This window comes from Palaemon carinicauda, chromosome 15, assembly GCF_036898095.1.
Source record: "Palaemon carinicauda isolate YSFRI2023 chromosome 15, ASM3689809v2, whole genome shotgun sequence".
Taxonomy (NCBI): Eukaryota; Metazoa; Arthropoda; class Malacostraca; order Decapoda; family Palaemonidae; genus Palaemon; species Palaemon carinicauda.
Window position 1 is genome coordinate 56886553 of NC_090739.1, and position 18567 is coordinate 56905119.

Below are 18567 nucleotides of genomic sequence, written 5' to 3' on the forward strand. Positions count from 1 at the left end.
TGAGCTCACTTTGCTCTCGGCTCGGGTGGTAGTCGGACGTGTCCGCTTCCACCCTCGCCTCTCTGACAACCATTAATGTCTTTTTGCTTTCTCTCCTTCAGGTTTGAGTGTGAAGTTGGTCTCTGCGAATATGTGCACCTGTCCTGGATTATCCGACCGCCCTTGTGGTACATTCATGTCGGCAGTCGAGACGGTTCCTCACACCCTTTGCCCTTACTATAGAGGCCAACGGTGTGATAGTGGTAACAAGTGTGGTGAGTGTAGGTAGTGGTCTACCTCCCAGTGGGAGAGGTTTTCTCGGCAACGTAAGAAGAAGTCTAAGCGGGATATTTCTCCTTCAAAGTTTTCTTTAAAAGGAAAAAATCCCAAGGACTCTTCTTCCGTTGCCCAAACCTCCTCCGAAGCTCCCACTCGATCGGTCTCTTTCGAGAGACCGTCGAGTGGTAGCGTAGACCGTGGTTCTGTTTCCCGATCTTGGGGTTCGAGAGATAGCGTTGCCTCCCCTAGCGAGGCAGCTCCAACTCTTCCCCCGGGGGAGGATTTAAATTTAAATTTAAATGTAACATTTATTCCAGCTTTGGTCTTCCTTGGGGCTCGAGGGTTGGCCCTCCAAGGAAGCACTTATTGACATCATCCGATTGGGTGCCGCTGTCAAACAATCGCCGACTTTGGCAAAGGTTGATCCTCTGTCTATTGTCGACGTTGTGGTGTCAGAGGTATCCAATGCGGTATCTCCTAATACCTCTGCCTCTTCTCATCCCGCAGTAGCTGAAGGCTTAGTTTCTCCCGTTCCTGCTCAACCTACGAGGGAGAAACTAAGTCCAACAGTCTCTCCTGCCGGTGATTCTTCCCATCGGGGGAGTTCACTCACAGAGACTCCTCTTCGGAGGACTGCTGAAGGTCAGCTTGCTGATCCAACGGCCCCCAGAGGGCGTATACGTCGCAAGGCTCGCCTTCCTCTTCGCCGGAGAGGCCTTCCTTCACCTTATAAGACGGTGAGGAATCGCCTCTTCGGTTCATCATCGTCGTTGCAGTCCGCCGCAGAGTAGCCTCGTCATCGATCACCGACTGTTCCTGCTACGACCCTGGACCTCTCTGCGGATTGTTCGCGATCCCCTTCGGCGGAAGGTCGTCCTTTCAAAGGACACGTCAACCCTCCACCCGACAGACCTGCTGACCTGCCGTCGCCGTTCCTGGCTGCTGATGCGCATTATGCGCCAACTAAACCTGTCTTTCAAAGTCAGGCTCCGGTCCTTTCAGGGCAACAAGGGCGTACGCGCCATCATGCACATACGTCCCTTACGCGCCATGCTAAGCATGCGCGCCAACGATCACCTAACCTCACTGAGATAGCGCACAGGCGCTCACCTGCTGAGATTCCTGAGATAGCGCACAGGCGCTCCCCGACTGCTGTTCGTGAGATAGCGCCCCAGTACTCACCTGCTCGCCAGCGCGCTACTGCGCGCCATGCGCGCCATGCGCGCCATGCGCGCCAATGCTCTCCTACGCGTCAACACTCGCCAACGCGCCAGTGCTCTCCTGCGCGCCCGCGCTCTCCAACGCGCCAACGATCTCCTGCGCGCCCACGATTTTCGGATCTGGGTGTGGTAGGGAAGTTAAGACTTCTCCTACTCGTCAGCGCTCTCCAACACTCGCCAGCGCACAATCGCGCGCATTCACTTGCGCGCGCCCACGCCCATCCCCTACAGCAGCTACACACCGCCAGCCTGACATGCGCCCACAAGAGGCCCGCCAACAAACGCAGGTTTCGACTGCGCGCAAGGGATATCTCTCCTGTGCGCGCGCGCGCCCCCTACGACATCTTCTGGGGCGCGCGATCTCTCGCCCGCACGCCCACGGGTTCTTCATCTTGATCCTGCGCGCCAGCACACGCGAACATTCACTCTCGCGAGCACACAATCAATTTTTTGCGCACTCTCCTGTGTCTCCTGTGCGCGCTTCTACGCGCCCTCGCATTCGCCCTCGCGCGCGCGCATCAGTAGTCCCCCACGCGCGCGCGCGCCATCAGTCTCCCGTGCGTGAGGCTGCAGGACAACGCACGGCAAGGTCGCCATCGCCACATCCCCCCCCCCCCCCGGCCAAGCAAGCACAGAACAGCGCGCTCGCCGGTGGTGGGGGAAGGTTCCAGAAAGGTCCAGGGACATTTGTTCTTCCTTTTCTTTACAGGCGAACCCCCTATGGAAACTCCTACCAGGGATCAGTCGATCCCTCTTCCTCCAGAGGGAGTGTCTGTCAGCCAGCAGCCTTGGTTTGGGGCACTAGTCAGAGCAGTTACGCAGGCCTTCAAGCCTGTTCTCTCTGAATTGGGCCACAAATCCTTGGCTGCGTCTACCCCCCTGAAGAGAAAAAGAGGAGTTTTGGACGCGGTGACTTCTCCGAGGACTAAGCTGTCTCATCGTAAGCCTTCGAGGCAGCTGCCCCCCCCAGACTTTTTCTTCCTCCCTGTCGGACGAGGACTTCCCGTCCTCGGGGGAGTCACGTGAGGTGAGACGTTCCCCCATCGCACCAATGGGGGAAACCCCACCTCGCGATGGAAAGTCTTCTCGGGTAGGAGCGGAGAAGAGCCTATCTCCGTCGTTGTTGGAGTCCTGCATCCCTCCCAGGAGGGAGTCAAAGGACTCTAAAACAATTCCGAAATCTTCGACAAGACTTAGAACGGAGCCAGCCAGTCACTCGGAGAACATCCGCGATTCTCCCCTAGAAGAGCCTTTGGGGACAGGAGACTTCGCTGCGAGTCCATCTGGAGGAGAGCTACAGGAGTCAGAAAATGCATTTTGGCAAGTTCTGACCCTTATGAGGACTCTCAATGGGTTTACTGACCCAGAGATTCCCCCTCGAGAGGGCAAAGACACGGTCTTGGACCGAGTATTTGGGACTCAAAACCCTCTTAAGGCCATTGCGGCTCTGCCCTTGGTCTCAGGGGGTTAAGAGTACCAGGGACAAGATCGCGGTCCAGCTCTCTGAGCTAGCCTCCTCCAGCCGATCCAGTGCCGGCAACAAGATTCTCCCACCTCCCCGCGTTCAGCAGAGGAGGTACTTCGAGATCTTAGAGGAGCCTTGTTTAGCTCTTCCCCTTCACCATTCTTTGGAAGAGCTTACCAGGGGAGTCCCTCTTGAGAGACACTCCAACCGGCAGGTCTCATTCTCGGCGACTGAGATCCTTAATCAGGAGAAGGTTGCGAAGTGTGCTATGCAGGCCACTTCGTGGCTTGACATCTGGAGACCTTCCTACTCTCAGGCACTCACACGATCAAGTTTCTGGCCCACCAAGTCTCGAACTTGTGGGCGAACACCATCCTGAAACGTCGGGATGCGGTGGCTGAGAGGTTCCATCAGAAGGTCCCAAGCACCGAGATAAGCAGGCTCAGACATTCTTCCGTGGAGGGAACGAATCTGTTTGAGCCTAAAGACGTGGAGCATGCTGCTGAGAGGTGGAGGAAGTCCCACCAAGACTCCCTCCTACATAGGGCTTTGACAGCCAAGCCCTATAATCCTCCAGCACCCCCAGCAGCCCTGTGCTACCAAGACCACGAAACCTACAATGGCAGCGAAGACAGTGGTGTCTAAGCCCTTTCCTGTCAAGGACAGGAAAGGCAAGAAGTCCTCCAGGGGAGGGAAAAATCCTAGATGGAGCAGCCGAAGCCGCAAACACTAGGATTGGCAGTCCCCCTGCATGTCCACCGTCCACCAGTGGGGGGATGCCTACAAAGTTGTGCAGATAGGTGGCAGCAAATCGTGGATGCCTACAAAGTTGCACTGACAGGTGGCAGCAACTCGGGGCCGATTCCTAAACGATTTCCGTAATCAGTCAGGGATATCGCGTCCCGTTCACAACATCTCTACCTCCCCTGATGACGAATGCAGTGTCTTTGAGCTCCCTTGCCATGGGATCAGCAAGGGGGCAGGCCCTTCGGGCAGAAGTCCAAACCATGTTGAAGAAGGGCGCTTTCCAAGAGGTCCTCGACGGGTCCTCAGGCTTCTTCAGTCGACTCTTTCTTGTAAAGAAGGCGTCTGAGGCTGGAGACCAGTCATCGACCTCTCGGCTCTGAACAAGTTTGTCAAACAAACTCCGTTCACCATGGAGACCGCAGACACGGTCAGACTCGCAGTGAGACCGCAAGACTTCATGTGTACACTAGATCTGAAGGACGCGTACTTCCAGATCCCAGTCCATCCGTCTTCAAGGAAGTACTTAAGATTCAGCCTAGACAACAACGAGTACCAGTTCAAGGTGCTGTGTTTCGGTCTCTCCACAGCACCACAGGTTTTCACCAGTGTTCACCCTAATATCGTCGTGGGCATACAGGATCGGTATCCGTCTCCTCCGTTATCTGGACGACTGGCTGATCTTGGCAGACTTAGAGTCATCCCTTCTTCAACACCGAGACAAACTTCTGGGACTTTGCCAAGATCTGGGGATCATGGTAAATCTCAAGAAGTCTTCTCTGCTTCCCACTCAAAGACTGGTATACCTAGGCATAATTATAGACACCAATCTCCACAAAGCCTTCCCATCAGACGACAGGATAGCAAGGCTGAGGAAGGTCGCAAGCCCTTTTCTCAGATGAGAAGAGCTCCCACCCCAATCGTGGTTACGTCTCCTCAGTCACCTCTCATCTTTGGCTCGTCTAGTTCCCAACGGTCGCCTCAGGATGAGATCCCTCCAGTGGCGACTCAAGTCCCGGTGGAATCAAGGTTACGATTCCCGGACGTCATGATCCCTATGGGACCTGCGGAACAGACGGACCTCCAGTGGTGGGTGACAGACGAGAACCTACGAAGAGGAGTGGATCTTCTCGTCTTCCCCCAGGATTTGATGCTGTTTTCGGACGCCTCAAAGAAAGGGTGGGGGCCCCACGTTCTACACCACAGGACCTCAGGCCTGTGGTCGGAATCAGAAAAGTGCCTCCATATAAATCTTCTAGAGATGAAGGCTGTTTTCTTGGTCCTTCAACAGTTCCAACAATACCTGGCGGGTCACTCTGTGGTGGTGATGAGCGTCAACACCACAGTAGTGGCTTACATCAACAAGCAAGGAGGTACCTTTTCGAAGCAGCTATCCCATCTTGCAGTAGAGATACTGAGATGGACCGAAGTCCACTCGATTCCACTATCGGCACATTTCATTCCAGGCAAGAGGAATGTGCTCGCCAACAATCTGAGCAGAGTGTCTCAGATAGTGAGTACCGAGTGGTCTTTGGATCATCTAGTAGCCAACAAAGTCCTGACTTTGTGGGGTTCCCTGACTGTGGATCTGTTTGCGACAGCGTTGAATTTCAAGCTCCCGCTATACTGCTCCCCAGTCCCGGATCCCAAGGCACTCTGGCAGGATGCCTCCCAATAGCGGTGGGACAACATTGATGTGTACGCCTTTCCCCCGTTCTGTCTGATGAGGAGGGTGCTCAACAAAACCAGAATATCAGTCAATCTTTCAATGACCCTCATAGCTCCGCTTTGGCATCATGTGGAATGGTTTCCGGACCTTCTGCAACTCCTAACGGAACTTCCGAGAGAACTCCCTCCGCAACACGATCTACTCAGACAACCACATGCCAGCATCTTCCACAAACCCGTAGCTTCGCTACGACTTCACGCCTGGAGGCTATCCAGCATCTCCTCGCTTAGAAAGGATTTTCGCAACAAGTTGCGATTAGGATGTCTGGACATCTACGAAAATCATCCGCATCTGTCTACCAGGCAAAGTGGAAAGTCTTCTGTGGTTGGTGTCGTGGAAGGGGTCTCTCTCCACTCGATGCCACTATTCCAGCAATAGCGAGTTCATTGTGTATTTGCGTGAAGAAATGCGCCTTTCAGTCTCGGCGGTGAAAGGCTATCGCTCAGCCTTAAGTCTAGCCTTCAGGCTGAAAGGAATGGATATTTCTTCCTCGCTGGTACTATCCCTGCTCATACGAAGTTATGAACTTACCTGCCCTCAGTCGGAAGTGAGACCACCTCCATGGAACGTGGTTCAAGTTCTCAGGTCTTTTAAGAGACCTCCTTATGAACCATTATGCCAGGCTTCAGATCGCCACCTAACTTGGAAGACGGTGTTCCTACTAGCTTTGGCTTCGGCGAAGCGAGTTATTGAACTTCATGGTCTCTCGTATGACATCGCCCATTCAAGGGGATTGGGGGAGTTAACATTCAAATTCGTCCCTGAGTTTATTGCTAAGACTCAGAATCCGGGGGTGGCGGACCCTAGGTTCGACTCCTTCCAGATTTCAAGTCTCCGTTCTGTAACAGATGACCCAGACCATCTCCTACTGTGTCCAGTAAGGAGCTTGAGGCTGTATCTCAAAAGAACGGAAGCAGTCCGTCCTCAGGTGCAAGCATTGTTCGTTAGCACTGGGAGGACTAAGAGGAGGGTCACCAAGAACACCATCTCGGCATGGATTCGTAGGGTGATCCATCTGTCCCTGAATCCAGACCCTCCTCCGTCACGTCGCCCTAGAGCACATGATGTCAGGGGCGTAGCTACGTCCCTGGCCTTCAAGAAGAATTTCTCAGTGACGCAGGTTCTTCAGGCTGGGGTGTGGAAGTGTCAGACGACCTTCACAGCCCACTACCTGCAAGACGTGACCCACAGGAGGCTCGATACGTTCTCTATCGGCCCTGTGGTGGCTGCACAACAGCTGGTGTAAAACTTCAGGCTCCTTATTGGACAAGTAGCAGAAGGTTAAGGGCATTGTTACCCGGTCTTAGTCTGCATGAATGAAAAAGTTTGTCTGGCCCTTATTCTTTTCTTCATCTTCCCCTCTCTTGGGGAAAGCAGCATCCTGGGTTCTCTGCACAGCTGACCTCAAACCACTGTAGGTAAACCATGTTTCCTTGTGTTCCTAGTATTAAGCTAATACTGTCACGTCCCCATACCCTGACGAGGTGGTATTGGGAGAGTCCTAGCCTAAAGTTTCCATCTAAAGGACTACAGGTCAACTTCCTAGGACGAGTCACACTTTATTATACCTTCAAACATAGCTTGCGTAGGCCGCAGTCCTTGCGTAGCAAGGTTCTAGCGAGGTGCAGGGACTCCTTATTGTTGAGTGCCGACACACTCAAATAATGAGCCCCGGTCAAAGCCTAAAGCCAGTACTGGCTGGGACGTTCCACCCTTCCTAATGGGTGAGTCACCCCTATTAAATAGCGTGGTTTGTATGTCAGTTACGGAACGAATGACAAATTCGTAGATAATTTGTATTTTTCCTAACTATACAAACCTTAGCTATTTAATCAAACTTGTCTGCCAGCCCTATCCCCCTTGAAGTCCTACCTCCAAGCAAAGTGAGCTCAAGCACAGGTGTGTGAGGGGGGGTGGAAGGGGGGGGGGGCAGTAGCAAGCTACCCTCCCCTACCCCCGCTAACTAGGTCATTTCAGCTACGCCGGAAGTAATCCATCCATATACCAAGGCACTTCCCCCAATTTTGGGGGGTAGCCGACATCAACAAAGAAACAAAACAAAAAGGGGACTACTCTCTACGTTCCTCCAGCCTAACCAGGGACTCAGCCGAGTTCAGCTGGTACTGTTAGGGTGCCACAGCCCAACCTCCCACAATTCCACCACAGATGAAGCTTCATAATGCTGAATCCCCTACTGCTGCTACCTCCGCGGTCATCTAAGGCACCGGAGGAAGCAGCAGGGCCTACCGGAACTGCGTCACAATCGCTCGCCATTCATTCCTATTTCTAGCACGCTCTCTTGCCTCTCTCACATCTATCCTCCTATCACCCAGAGCTTTCTTCACACCATCCATCCACCCAAACCTTGGCCTTCCTCTTGTACTTCTCCCATCAACTCTTGCATTCATCACCTTCTTTAGCAGACAGCCATTTTCCATTCTCTCAACATGGCCAAACCACCTCAACACATTCATATCCACTCTAGCCGCTAACTCATTTCTTACACCCGTTCTCACCCTCACCACTTCGTTCCTAACCCTATCTACTCGAGATACACCAGCCATACTCCTTAGACACTTCATCTCAAACACATTCAATTTCTGTCTCTCCATCACTTTCATTCCCCACAACTCCGATCCATACATGACAGTTGGTACAATCACTTTTTCATATAGAACTCTCTTTACATTCATGCCCAACCCTCTATTTTTTACTACTCCCTTAACTGCCCCCAACACTTTGCATCCTTCATTCACTCTCTGACGTACATCTGCTTCCACTCCACCATTTGCTGCAACAACAGACCCCAAGTACTTAAACTGATCCACCTCCTCAAGTAACTCTCCATTCAACATGACATTCAACCTTGCACCACCTTCCCTTCTCGTACATCTCATAACCTTACTCTTACCCACATTAACTCTCAACTTCCTTCTCTCACACACCCTTCCAAATTCTGTCACTAGTCGGTCAAGCTTCTCTTCTGTGTCTGCTACCAGTACAGTATCATCCGCAAACAACAACTGATTTACCTCCCATTCATGATCATTTTCGTCTACCAGTTTTAATCCTCGTCCAAGCACTCGAGCATTCACCTCTCTCACCACTCCATCAACATACAAGTTAAACAACCACGGCGACATCACACATCCCTGTCTCAGCCCCACTCTCACCGGAAACCAATCGCTCACTTCATTTCCTATTCTAACACATGCTTTACTACCTTTGTAGAAACTTTTCACTGCTTGCAACAACCTTCCACCAACTCCATATAACCTCATCACATTCCACATTGCTTCCCTATCAACTCTATCATATGCTTTCTCCAGATCCATAAACGCAACATACACCTCCTTACCTTTTGCTAAATATTTCTCGCATATCTGCCTAACTGTAAAAATCTGATTCATACAACCCCTACCTCTTCTAAAACCACCCTGTACTTCCGAGATTGCATTCTCTGTTTTATCCTTAATCCTATTAATCATTACTCTACCATACACTTTTCCAACTACACTCAACAAACTAATACCTCTTGAATTACAACACTCATGCACATCTCCCTTACCCTTATATAGTGGTACAATACACGCACAAACCCAATCTACTGGTACCATTGACAACACAAAACACATATTAAACAATCTCACCAACCATTCAAGTACAGTCACACTCCCTTCCTTCAACATCTCAGCTTTCACACCATCCATACCAGATGCTTTTCCTACTCTCGTTTCATCTAGTGCTCTCCTCACTTCCTCTATTGTAATCTCTCTCTCATTCTCATCTCCCATCACTGGCACCTCAACACCTGGAACAGCAATTATATCTGCCTCCCTATTATCCTCTACATTCAGCAAACTTTCAAAATATTCCGCCCACCTTTTCCTTGCCTCCTCTCCTTTTAACAACCTTCCATTTCCATCTTTCACTGTCTCTTCAATTCTTGCACCAGCCTTCCTTACTCTCTTCACTTCTTTCCAAAACTTCTTCTTATTCTCTTCATATGACTGACCCAGTCCCTGACCCCACCTCAGGTCAGCTGCCCTCTTTGCCTCACGTACCTTGCGCTTTACTTCCACCTTTTTCTCTCTATATTTTTCATACTTCTCTAAACTATTACTCTGCAGCCATTCTTCAAAAGCCCTCTTTTTCTCTTCCACTTTTACATTCACTCCTTCATTCCACCATTCACTGCCCTTCCTCATGCTGCCTCCAACAACCTTCTTGCCACATACATCACTTGCAATCCCAATAAAATTTTCTTTTGCTAACTTCCACTCCTCCTCTAAATTACCAGTTTCTCTTACTCTCACCTCGTCATATGCCATTTTCAACCTTTCCTGATATTTACTTTTTACCCCCGGTTTTATTAGCTCTTCAACCCTCACTAGCTCCCTTTTACATCCACCTACTCTATTCCCCCACTCTTTTGCTACAACTAATTTTCCTTCCACCAAAAAATGATCAGACATACCGTTAGCCATACCCCTAAACACGTGCATGTCTTTCAATCTTCCAAACATTCTTTTAGTTATCAACACATAATCCATTAATGCCCTTTCTACTACTCTTCCATTTTCCACTCCTACCCATGTATACTTATTTTTATCTTTCTTTTTAAAAAAGCTAGCACTTATTACCATCTCTTGTTCAACACACATATCTACCAGTCTCTCACCACTCTCATTTTCACCTGGTACGCCATACTTCCCAATGACACCTTCTACCTCTCCAGCGCCCACTCTAGCATTTAAGTCACCCATGACAACTACATAATTCCTTCTACCCAGTCCTTCTACACACCTAGTTAATTCATTCCAGAACTCATTCCGCTCTTCTTCACTTTTCTCACTACCTGGCCCATACGCACTGACAAACGCCCAACATTCCCTATCTAACCTAACCCTTACCCACATTAACCTAGATGATATCTCCATCCATTCCACTACTTTACCTGTCATCCATTCACTCAGCAATAAAGCCACACCCTCTCTCGCTCTTCCCCTTTCAATCCCAGACACTCTACCAGACATTTCACCAAACATCACTTCACCCTTTCCTTTCATCTTTGTCTCACACAAGGCCAATACATCCATCCTTCTACTTCTAAACATACTTCCAATCTCACATCTTTTACTCTCTATCGTACTACATCCACGCACATTCAAACACCCCAAAACTAGAGTGCGGGGAGCAGTCACTCTCCCCCCAGCTCCATCTCTCTGATAACGTCTCACAGGATTTTTTATACAGGAGAGGGGGTTCCCAGCCCCCTCGTCCCGTCCCTTTTAGTCGCCTCTTACGACACGCAGGGATAACGTTGGCGCTATTCTAATTGTTTTTATGCCCCCGCGGCCACAGGGGGCACCGAAAGTAATAACCCCTATTAAATAGCTAAGGTTTGTATAGTTAGGAAAAATACAAATTATCTACAAATTTCTCATTTTAATTACATTTCTGTACAACGTAAAATCCATTATTACTAACTAATAGTTTTATATATTTTGACGGCTATTTGTTGTGGAATTTTAACAGAATAACATAGTCACTTCAGTTGATACAAAGTTTTTTTTTTGCACAAACTCACAGTGTTTTACCATTATTTATAGTTAATTACATAAAAAAAAAAAATTTCAAAATGATTCTATTCAATGAATGGAAAAATATTTCGGTTGTTTAGAGTTAAAAACAATCGAGAATAAAGCAGACTTTTGAAAAAAATTGTTGTGTAATCAGCAATAAAACAAATTAACATGGAATTGTAGCTTATTATAGGATAAAGGAGCGAGTGTATTCAATGACGACAAATCTCGTACAGAGCTTTAGTAGCGAATCCATGGCTTCGTAGAAAAAGAGTTATTGTAACTGTGTTGAATGATTTACAAACTCAAGTCTGTAATGGGGTTTGCCAACTACATTAAATAGTGGAATTGTAGACAGTATTAGGTAAAGGAATATTTTATATGTCCTGTGGGCCCAGAATTTTTGCATTTAATGTTAAATGTTTTTCCTGTGGTTACATTTTACTGTATTCAGCTTTCCAGCTTTAACTTTTCCATACTTCCTTTTTCACCTCCAGATCAACAATGAGAAGAGGAAAGCAATGACTTACTGTATGTACTAATGATCATATATAGGACCTTTGCTGGATCATTACTTTGTATTATATGCTTTTTTACAACTATGAGTACATAAATGACAACTGTATTCTTTGTTTACAGCTTAAATATTATAGAGGTCTTCTGTGCAAAGTCTATGGAATTATTTTTTATTTTATTTTCTTTCAGATCTTCATTTACTTGATTGGAGTGTGAATAACCACTTAGCTGTGGCATTGAGCAGTTCTGTATATATATGGAATGCTGGGGATGGCTCTATAACAGCCCTAACTCAGTTGGAAGAACCAGATTATATTTGTTCATTGTCATGGATTAAAGAAGGTAGGTCCCTTGTGTTTTAACTTTCACATGTAGATCATTATCTTCACTACACTTAATATGATACAGTTATTGCTTGAACAATGTACAGTTCTGCAGTCACATAAATATTAACCATTTTTGTCATTATTTAGATATGGATATATTCATATTCATCTAAAGTTTGAATTTTTATCTAGATATATTATTCGGAACTGATAGTTAATGTAAAGCTGTATAAACTCCAGGTAAGTGTAGATAAAAGTGGCACTAAAATAAAAGGTCATGCAAGAAGAGACATCGATGGTCTTGTTCATAATTATTATTAATATTATTATTATTATTATTATTATTATTATTAATTATTAATATTATTACTTATTAATATTATTACTATTAGCTAAGCTATTACCCTATTTGGAAAAGCAGGATGCTATAAACTCAAGGGCTCCAATAGGAAAAAATATCCCAGTGAGGAAAGGAAATAAGGAGATAAATGATATGAGAAATAATGAATTGAAAGTAAAATATTTTATAAACAGTAACAACATCAAAACATATACATATATAAACTATAAAAAGACTTATGTCAGTCTGTTCAACATGAAAACATTTGCTGCAAGTTTGAACTCTTGAAGTTCTAGCGATTCAACTAACCAATGAGGAAGATCATTCCACAGCCTGGTCACAGCTGGAATAAAACTTCTAGAATTTTGTGTAGTATATCATTAGAATTAACTGCTTACCTAGTATTACGAGCAGGATGAAATTGTCGGTGAAGATCTAAATGTAGAGGATGATCAGAATTATTAAAAATCTTATGCAACATACATAACAAACTAATTGAATGACCAGGTCAGAGATTAATATCTAGATCAGGAATAAGAAAATTTAATAGACCGTAAGTTCTTGTCCAGAAAATTAAGATGAGAATCAGCAGCTGAAGATGACAGGAGAACAATACTCCATACAAGGTAGAATGAAAGTTTTAAAATAGTACTCAGAATAGATTGATCACCGAAACTCCTGAAAGACTTTCTCAATAAGCCAATTTTTTGTGAAATTGAAGACACAGACCTAATGTGTTTCTCAAAAGTAAATTTGCTGTTGAGAATCACACCAAAGATTTTAAGAGAGTCATACAAAGTTAAAGGAACATTATCAATGCTGAGATCTGGATGTTGAGGAGCTACTGTCCTTTATCTACTTACAATCATACTTTGAGTTTTGTTAGGATTCAACTTCATACCCCATAATTTTCATCATGCAATAATTTTAGCTGGATCTCTATTAAGGGCTTATATTGACATTTATTATTATTATTTTTTCAATATTAAACTTACCCGATGATCATATAGCTGTCAGCTCTGCTGCCCGACAGAAAAAACCTACGGGCGGAATACGCCAGCGATCGCTATACAGGTGGGGGTGTACATCAACAGCGCCATCTGTCAAGTAGGTACTTAAAGTACTCGATGTCAATATAGAACCAATTTTCTCTCTGTCGTGCCACTGGCAAGACCTACTAAATACGCCGTCCTAACTGGATTTGTTTTCACAACGATTTGGTGAAGTACACTATTCCAGTTTTGAGCTTTCGCTATGCAGGGGTTTTTTCTTCATTTCAAAACTTGAACTCGTTTTGGATAGATTTAATTATGGTGACGAAGAGAGTATGGACTCTCTTTCACTTTTAAATGGCCGACCCTTCCCTTAGACGGAAGTGTGTTTAGGTTTTTGGTAATTTTGCTTAACACGTTATAGATCTATTTATTTTATATCTCTCCGCCTTTATAGGCCTCTTCGATTAACTTTCCATTTATTATAAACTTATAAAAAATAAATTTTTGTTTGTTTATATGCGACCTTTCCTAATAGTAGGCGGTCCTAACTTGGAACCGAAGTTAATTAACATTGAGCCCGTTATATCGTATTTAACCTTTAAAGAATTTAATACTTTTTTAATTTTAATGTTTTATGAAAGAATTTCTTTGATAGTCTCGTACTGTTTTCAAAGATGAACTAACGTTTAGTTTTTTAGTCTACGCAGTTGTTGACGTTCAGAACGTTCAACATGCGCTCTATCGTTACGATAGAGAGAGAGTGTATCACGGTTTCACTTTGCAGTAAGAGTAAACCGATTCTAGCGTTTCGTTCATTCTTTTTTAGCTTAAATGGTTTAAATTCTAAATTAAAGGAACTTTTTATTTGGAAAACCTTTCAGTTTTTTCCTTTAGCAAATAACATGTTTTAACGATATATAATTGGGCTCTTCTCTCAGGTGCGAATTCAAGAGAGAAGAGAGAGAGAGATAGATACGGAGGGAGAGAGAGGAGAATAAACGTTTCGTTCAAGCGGGTAACGTTGTTCTCGTTTTTTACTCTCCTCCCTAGTCGCTGTAGGGGAAGAAGGTAAAACGTTTCTAGGGTTTTCTTCTTGTTCCCAGGCTTTGTGCGGTGAGAGATTGTAAGCGTAGTTTATTTGATCTAGTGTTTAGTCTCTTTTCCAGCCACTGAATTCTTTATCTTTATTTATGTTTTTCTGTTGCATTGTAAGACTGTTTTCGCAATTACTACCTTTTAATGAAGGATAGGATTGCGTGTTTCAGGTAGAAATCAGTTAAAGTTTCGATTTCAGTGAAATAAGTGCAAAACAGAAAATCAAAGTGATAAAGTGATATGCGCAAAGTGTTACAGTGTTGCGTCCGAGGGTTCGTCTGTTCGTGCCAGTCGTTCACCTAGTCCGGGACCTCTTATAAGCTCCCAAGCCCAGGGGAGAAGTAATGTCGAACGACTTATGGGTTCCACAGGCCTTGATCAACGAACAGACGTTTTTCCCTCCGTGGTTTCGGGCGTATCTACCCAAGATCGCCCCACCCACACAAAGACGAGAGCGCCCATTTATTCCTCGTCTGCGGAAGAGGTTTCTCGTAAGAAACCATGGACCACATCTTGCAGCTTTTTAAGTGCAAGTCGGTCCCTTCCGCGCAAGTCCAACGGCCTAGGTGTAGCCACTGGGTCAGTTCAGACTCGCTGCAGTCATCCGACGACTACACACCTCCCAAGAGAGGCAAGGTGGTACCGCAACAGGCAGTAACTCCGTCTGTTGCCGCACCAGCTGTTTTAGACCCTCAGTCACAACGGACAGTAGCTCCGTCTGTTGCCGTTTTTGTAGACCCTAAGTGGTCTTTACTGCAGTCTATGCAGACTCAGTTAGCTGCGGTTATGCAGGAGTTTCGTGCGGAGAAGGTTGACTCTGCTCCCGTTAGCCTACAACCTGCCACGGTTGTGCGCCCAGCTCACGCTGAGGCTGCCTGCTCCCACACTCCGGCTGCGGAGAGCTCCACCTCCGATGCGCAATCGACCCTGCTAGACGCATGTTAACGTTAGCCGACGTGCGGCACCCTCCGTTAACATGCGTGAGCTACCGCTTCAGCAGTGGGAAGGTGGAGTCAAGCTGCCGTGTTTTGACGCGATGCGTTAGTTTCCGCAACCCACGGCAGTCCCCACCACGCACCACCACTCCGCTTTGGTTGTTGCCTGCTCCCACACTCCGACTGCGGAGAAGGTTGACGATGCACCCGTTTGCCTACAACCTGCCACGGTTGTGCGCCCAGCAGACGCTGCGGCTGCCTGCTTCCACACTCTTGTTGTGAGAGCTCCTCCATCCATGCGCAGTCGACCCTGCCAGACGCATGCTGACTCCCTCAGACACACGGAGCACTCCGTTGCCGTGCGTGAGCTACCTCAAGCTGCCGTGTTTTGACACGGTGTGTCAGCCTCCGCAACCCACTGTGGTTACCGCCACTCGCCCGCAGCAGACTAGTCAGTCAGGAGTTGAGGCTTCCCCACACAGCTTTGGTTGTTGCCAGCTCACAGACTGTCAAGCAGTTACATGACGTTGCCTTCTGGTCTGCTACTAATGCACCAGTGCTGTATGTCCTCACGCACCTGTTGTGGTTGACAGTTCAGTTTTTGACAGTTCTCAGACTGTCAAGCAGTTACATAACGTTGCCTTCTGTTCTGCTGCTTATGCACCAGTGAGACCCTCACTGAGATAACCTAGCTTTTCTCGGACATGGTTCCTGTAGATGAGAAAGTGCTGTTCTCCCTCCTACTGATATTCCTTTGAGGACTCTGTCATTTGGAGAGGAGCCTTAAGCTGCTTAGCCTCCTATAGACTTTAATTAAAGCATAACAAGGCTTCCAGGGATGGTAAATGGTTCCGCTTCAGTCGCTAACCCCGTCTGTTGCCACACCTGCTCCCATAGACCCTAATGGGCTTTGTTGCAAGACAGGCAGTCCAAGCTTGTGTCCTTGATAGAGGATTTTTTACGGAGAAGAACCTTCTGGCCAACAACCTTCCTACCGGTTGGTTGTGCGCCCTGTTGACGCTGAGGTATCCTACTCGCGTCCGCCAGTTGAGGTGGTTCCTCCACCGATGCGACCCAGTGTGGGTTGCCAGTCGCACGTTGACGTTAAGCGACTCTCGGAGGTGGTTGTGGACGTTCAGTGTGTCACTAGGAAGATGTTCAACAACCAGCAGAGGTGACTTGTTGTGACGCAGTGCGGCAACCTCAGCAACCCGGTAGGGGGTTGACTGCACAACCCAGACAGTCTAGACAGTTTCGGGTTGACGCTGTACTTCCTCGCGTCCCCATGGTTGACAGTTCACAGACTGTGCAGCAGTACCATGATATTGTGTCCGGCTCCGTCACGCATCCACCAGTGCGGCCGGATTCAGCGAGTCAGACGTTGCCCACTCTGTTGCCGTTTCCTCATCAGTTTCGGATGAGGACATTGCTGAACAAGACGATCAACCCCCAGCCATGCTATCCATCCAGAAGATGCTGAAGAAGGAACGCTGCCCTGTCAGGCTGTGGATGAGTCTGGTTAGGACACTGTCATCCGTGGTTCAATTTGTGTCACTTGGAAGACTACACCTCCGTCCTCTTCTGTATCATCTAGCTTTTCACTGGAAAAGGACAAGACGCTAGAAGCGGTCTCGATCCCGGTTTCCGGAAAGATAAAGTCTGGTCTGACTTGGTGAAAGGACTTTATCAACCTTTGAAAAGGTCTTCCCCTGACTGTTCAGACTCCCAACCACGTTCTCTTCTCGGACGCATCGGATGTAGGCTGGGGTGCGACATTAGGCGGTAGGGAATGCTCGGGATTATGGAATTGAGTCAAAGGACATGCATTTCAACTGCAAGAAGCTACTGGCAGTACGTCTGACCTGGAAAAGCTTCAGGTCTCTCCTTCAAGGCAAAGTGGTGGAGGTGAACACGGACAACACCCTGCTTTGACGTACATCTCCAAGCAAGGAGGGACCTACTCTCTGACATGGTACGAGTTCGCAAGAGACCTCCTCACCTGTTCAACAGGTCTAGACTTTTCACTAGTATCGAGGTTCATCCAAGGCAACTTGAATGTCATAGCAGATTGTCTCAGTAGGAAGGGACAAATAATTCCAACAGATTGGACCCTCCACAAGGATGTATGCAAGAGACTTTGGGCCACCTGGGGCCAGCCAACCATAGATCTCTTCGCAACCTCGATGACCAAGAGGCTCCCAATACTTTGCTCACCTATCCCGGACCCAGCAGTAGTTCATATAGATGCCTTTCTACTAGATTGGTCACATCTAGATCTATATGCATTCCCTCCGTTCTAGATTGTCAACAAGGTACTGCAGAAGTTCGCCTCTCACGAAGGGACAAAGTTGACGCTAGTTGCTTCCCTCTGGCCCGCGAGAGAATAACTCACCGAGGTACTTCGATGGCTAGTAGACGTTCCCAGAACACTTCCCCTAAGGGTGGACCTACTACGTCTGCCACGCGTAAAGAAGGTACTCCAAGGCCTCCACGCTCTTCGTCTGACTGCCTTCAGACTATCGAAAGACTCTCGAGAACTAGAGGTTTTTCGAAGGAGGCAACCAGGGCGATTGCTAGAGCAAGGAGAACATCCACCCTTAGAGTCTACCAATCGAAGTGGGAAATCTTCCGAAACTGGTGCAAGTCAGTATCCGTATCCTCGACCAGTACCTCTGTAACTCAAATAGCTGACTTCCTCTTATATCTGGGGAAAGAACGATCTCTTTCAGCTCCCACTATCAAGGGTTACAGAAGCATGTTGGCATCAGTCTTCCGTCACAGAGGCTTAGATCTTTCCAACAATAAAGATCTACAGGACCTCCTTAAGTCTTTTGAGACCACGAAGGAGCGTCGTTTGGTTACACCTGGTTGGAATTTAGACGTGGTTCTAAGATTCCTTATGTCAGACAGGTTCGAACCACTTCAATCAGCCTCCCTGAAAGATCTCACCTTTAAGACTCTTTTCCTGATATGCTTAACCACAGCTAAAAGAGTCAGTGAGATTCATGCCTTCAGCAAGAACATCGGATTCTCATCCGAAACGGCTACATGTTCTACAACTTGGTTTTCTAGCCAAACACGAGCTGCCTTCTCGGCCTTGGCCAATATCGTTCGATATTCCAAACTTATCGTATGGTTGGAAATGAACTAGAAAGAGTATTATGTCCTGTAAGAGCTCTTAAGTTCTATTTTAAAAACCTTTACGAGGCCCGTCTGAAGCTTTATGGTGTTCAGTTAAGAATCCATCTTTGCCTATGTCAGAGAATTCTTTATCCTATTTTATCAGACTGTTAATACGAGAAGCTCATTCCCTTCTGAATGAGGAAGACCAAGCTTGGCTGAAGGTAAGGACACACGAA

At 47.1% G+C, this 18567-nt stretch overlaps 1 protein-coding gene across 1 annotated transcript in view; it reads left to right on the plus strand.

The window, feature by feature from the left end:
• fzy (cell division cycle 20 protein fzy) overlaps positions 1–18567 on the plus strand; it is a 240187-nt gene that overhangs the window by 71221 nt on the left and 150399 nt on the right. Inside the window, exon 4 of the mRNA XM_068388413.1 lies at positions 11707–11859. Coding sequence (XP_068244514.1) covers positions 11707–11859 — 153 coding nt within the window. The remainder of the gene's footprint in view (positions 1–11706; positions 11860–18567) is intronic.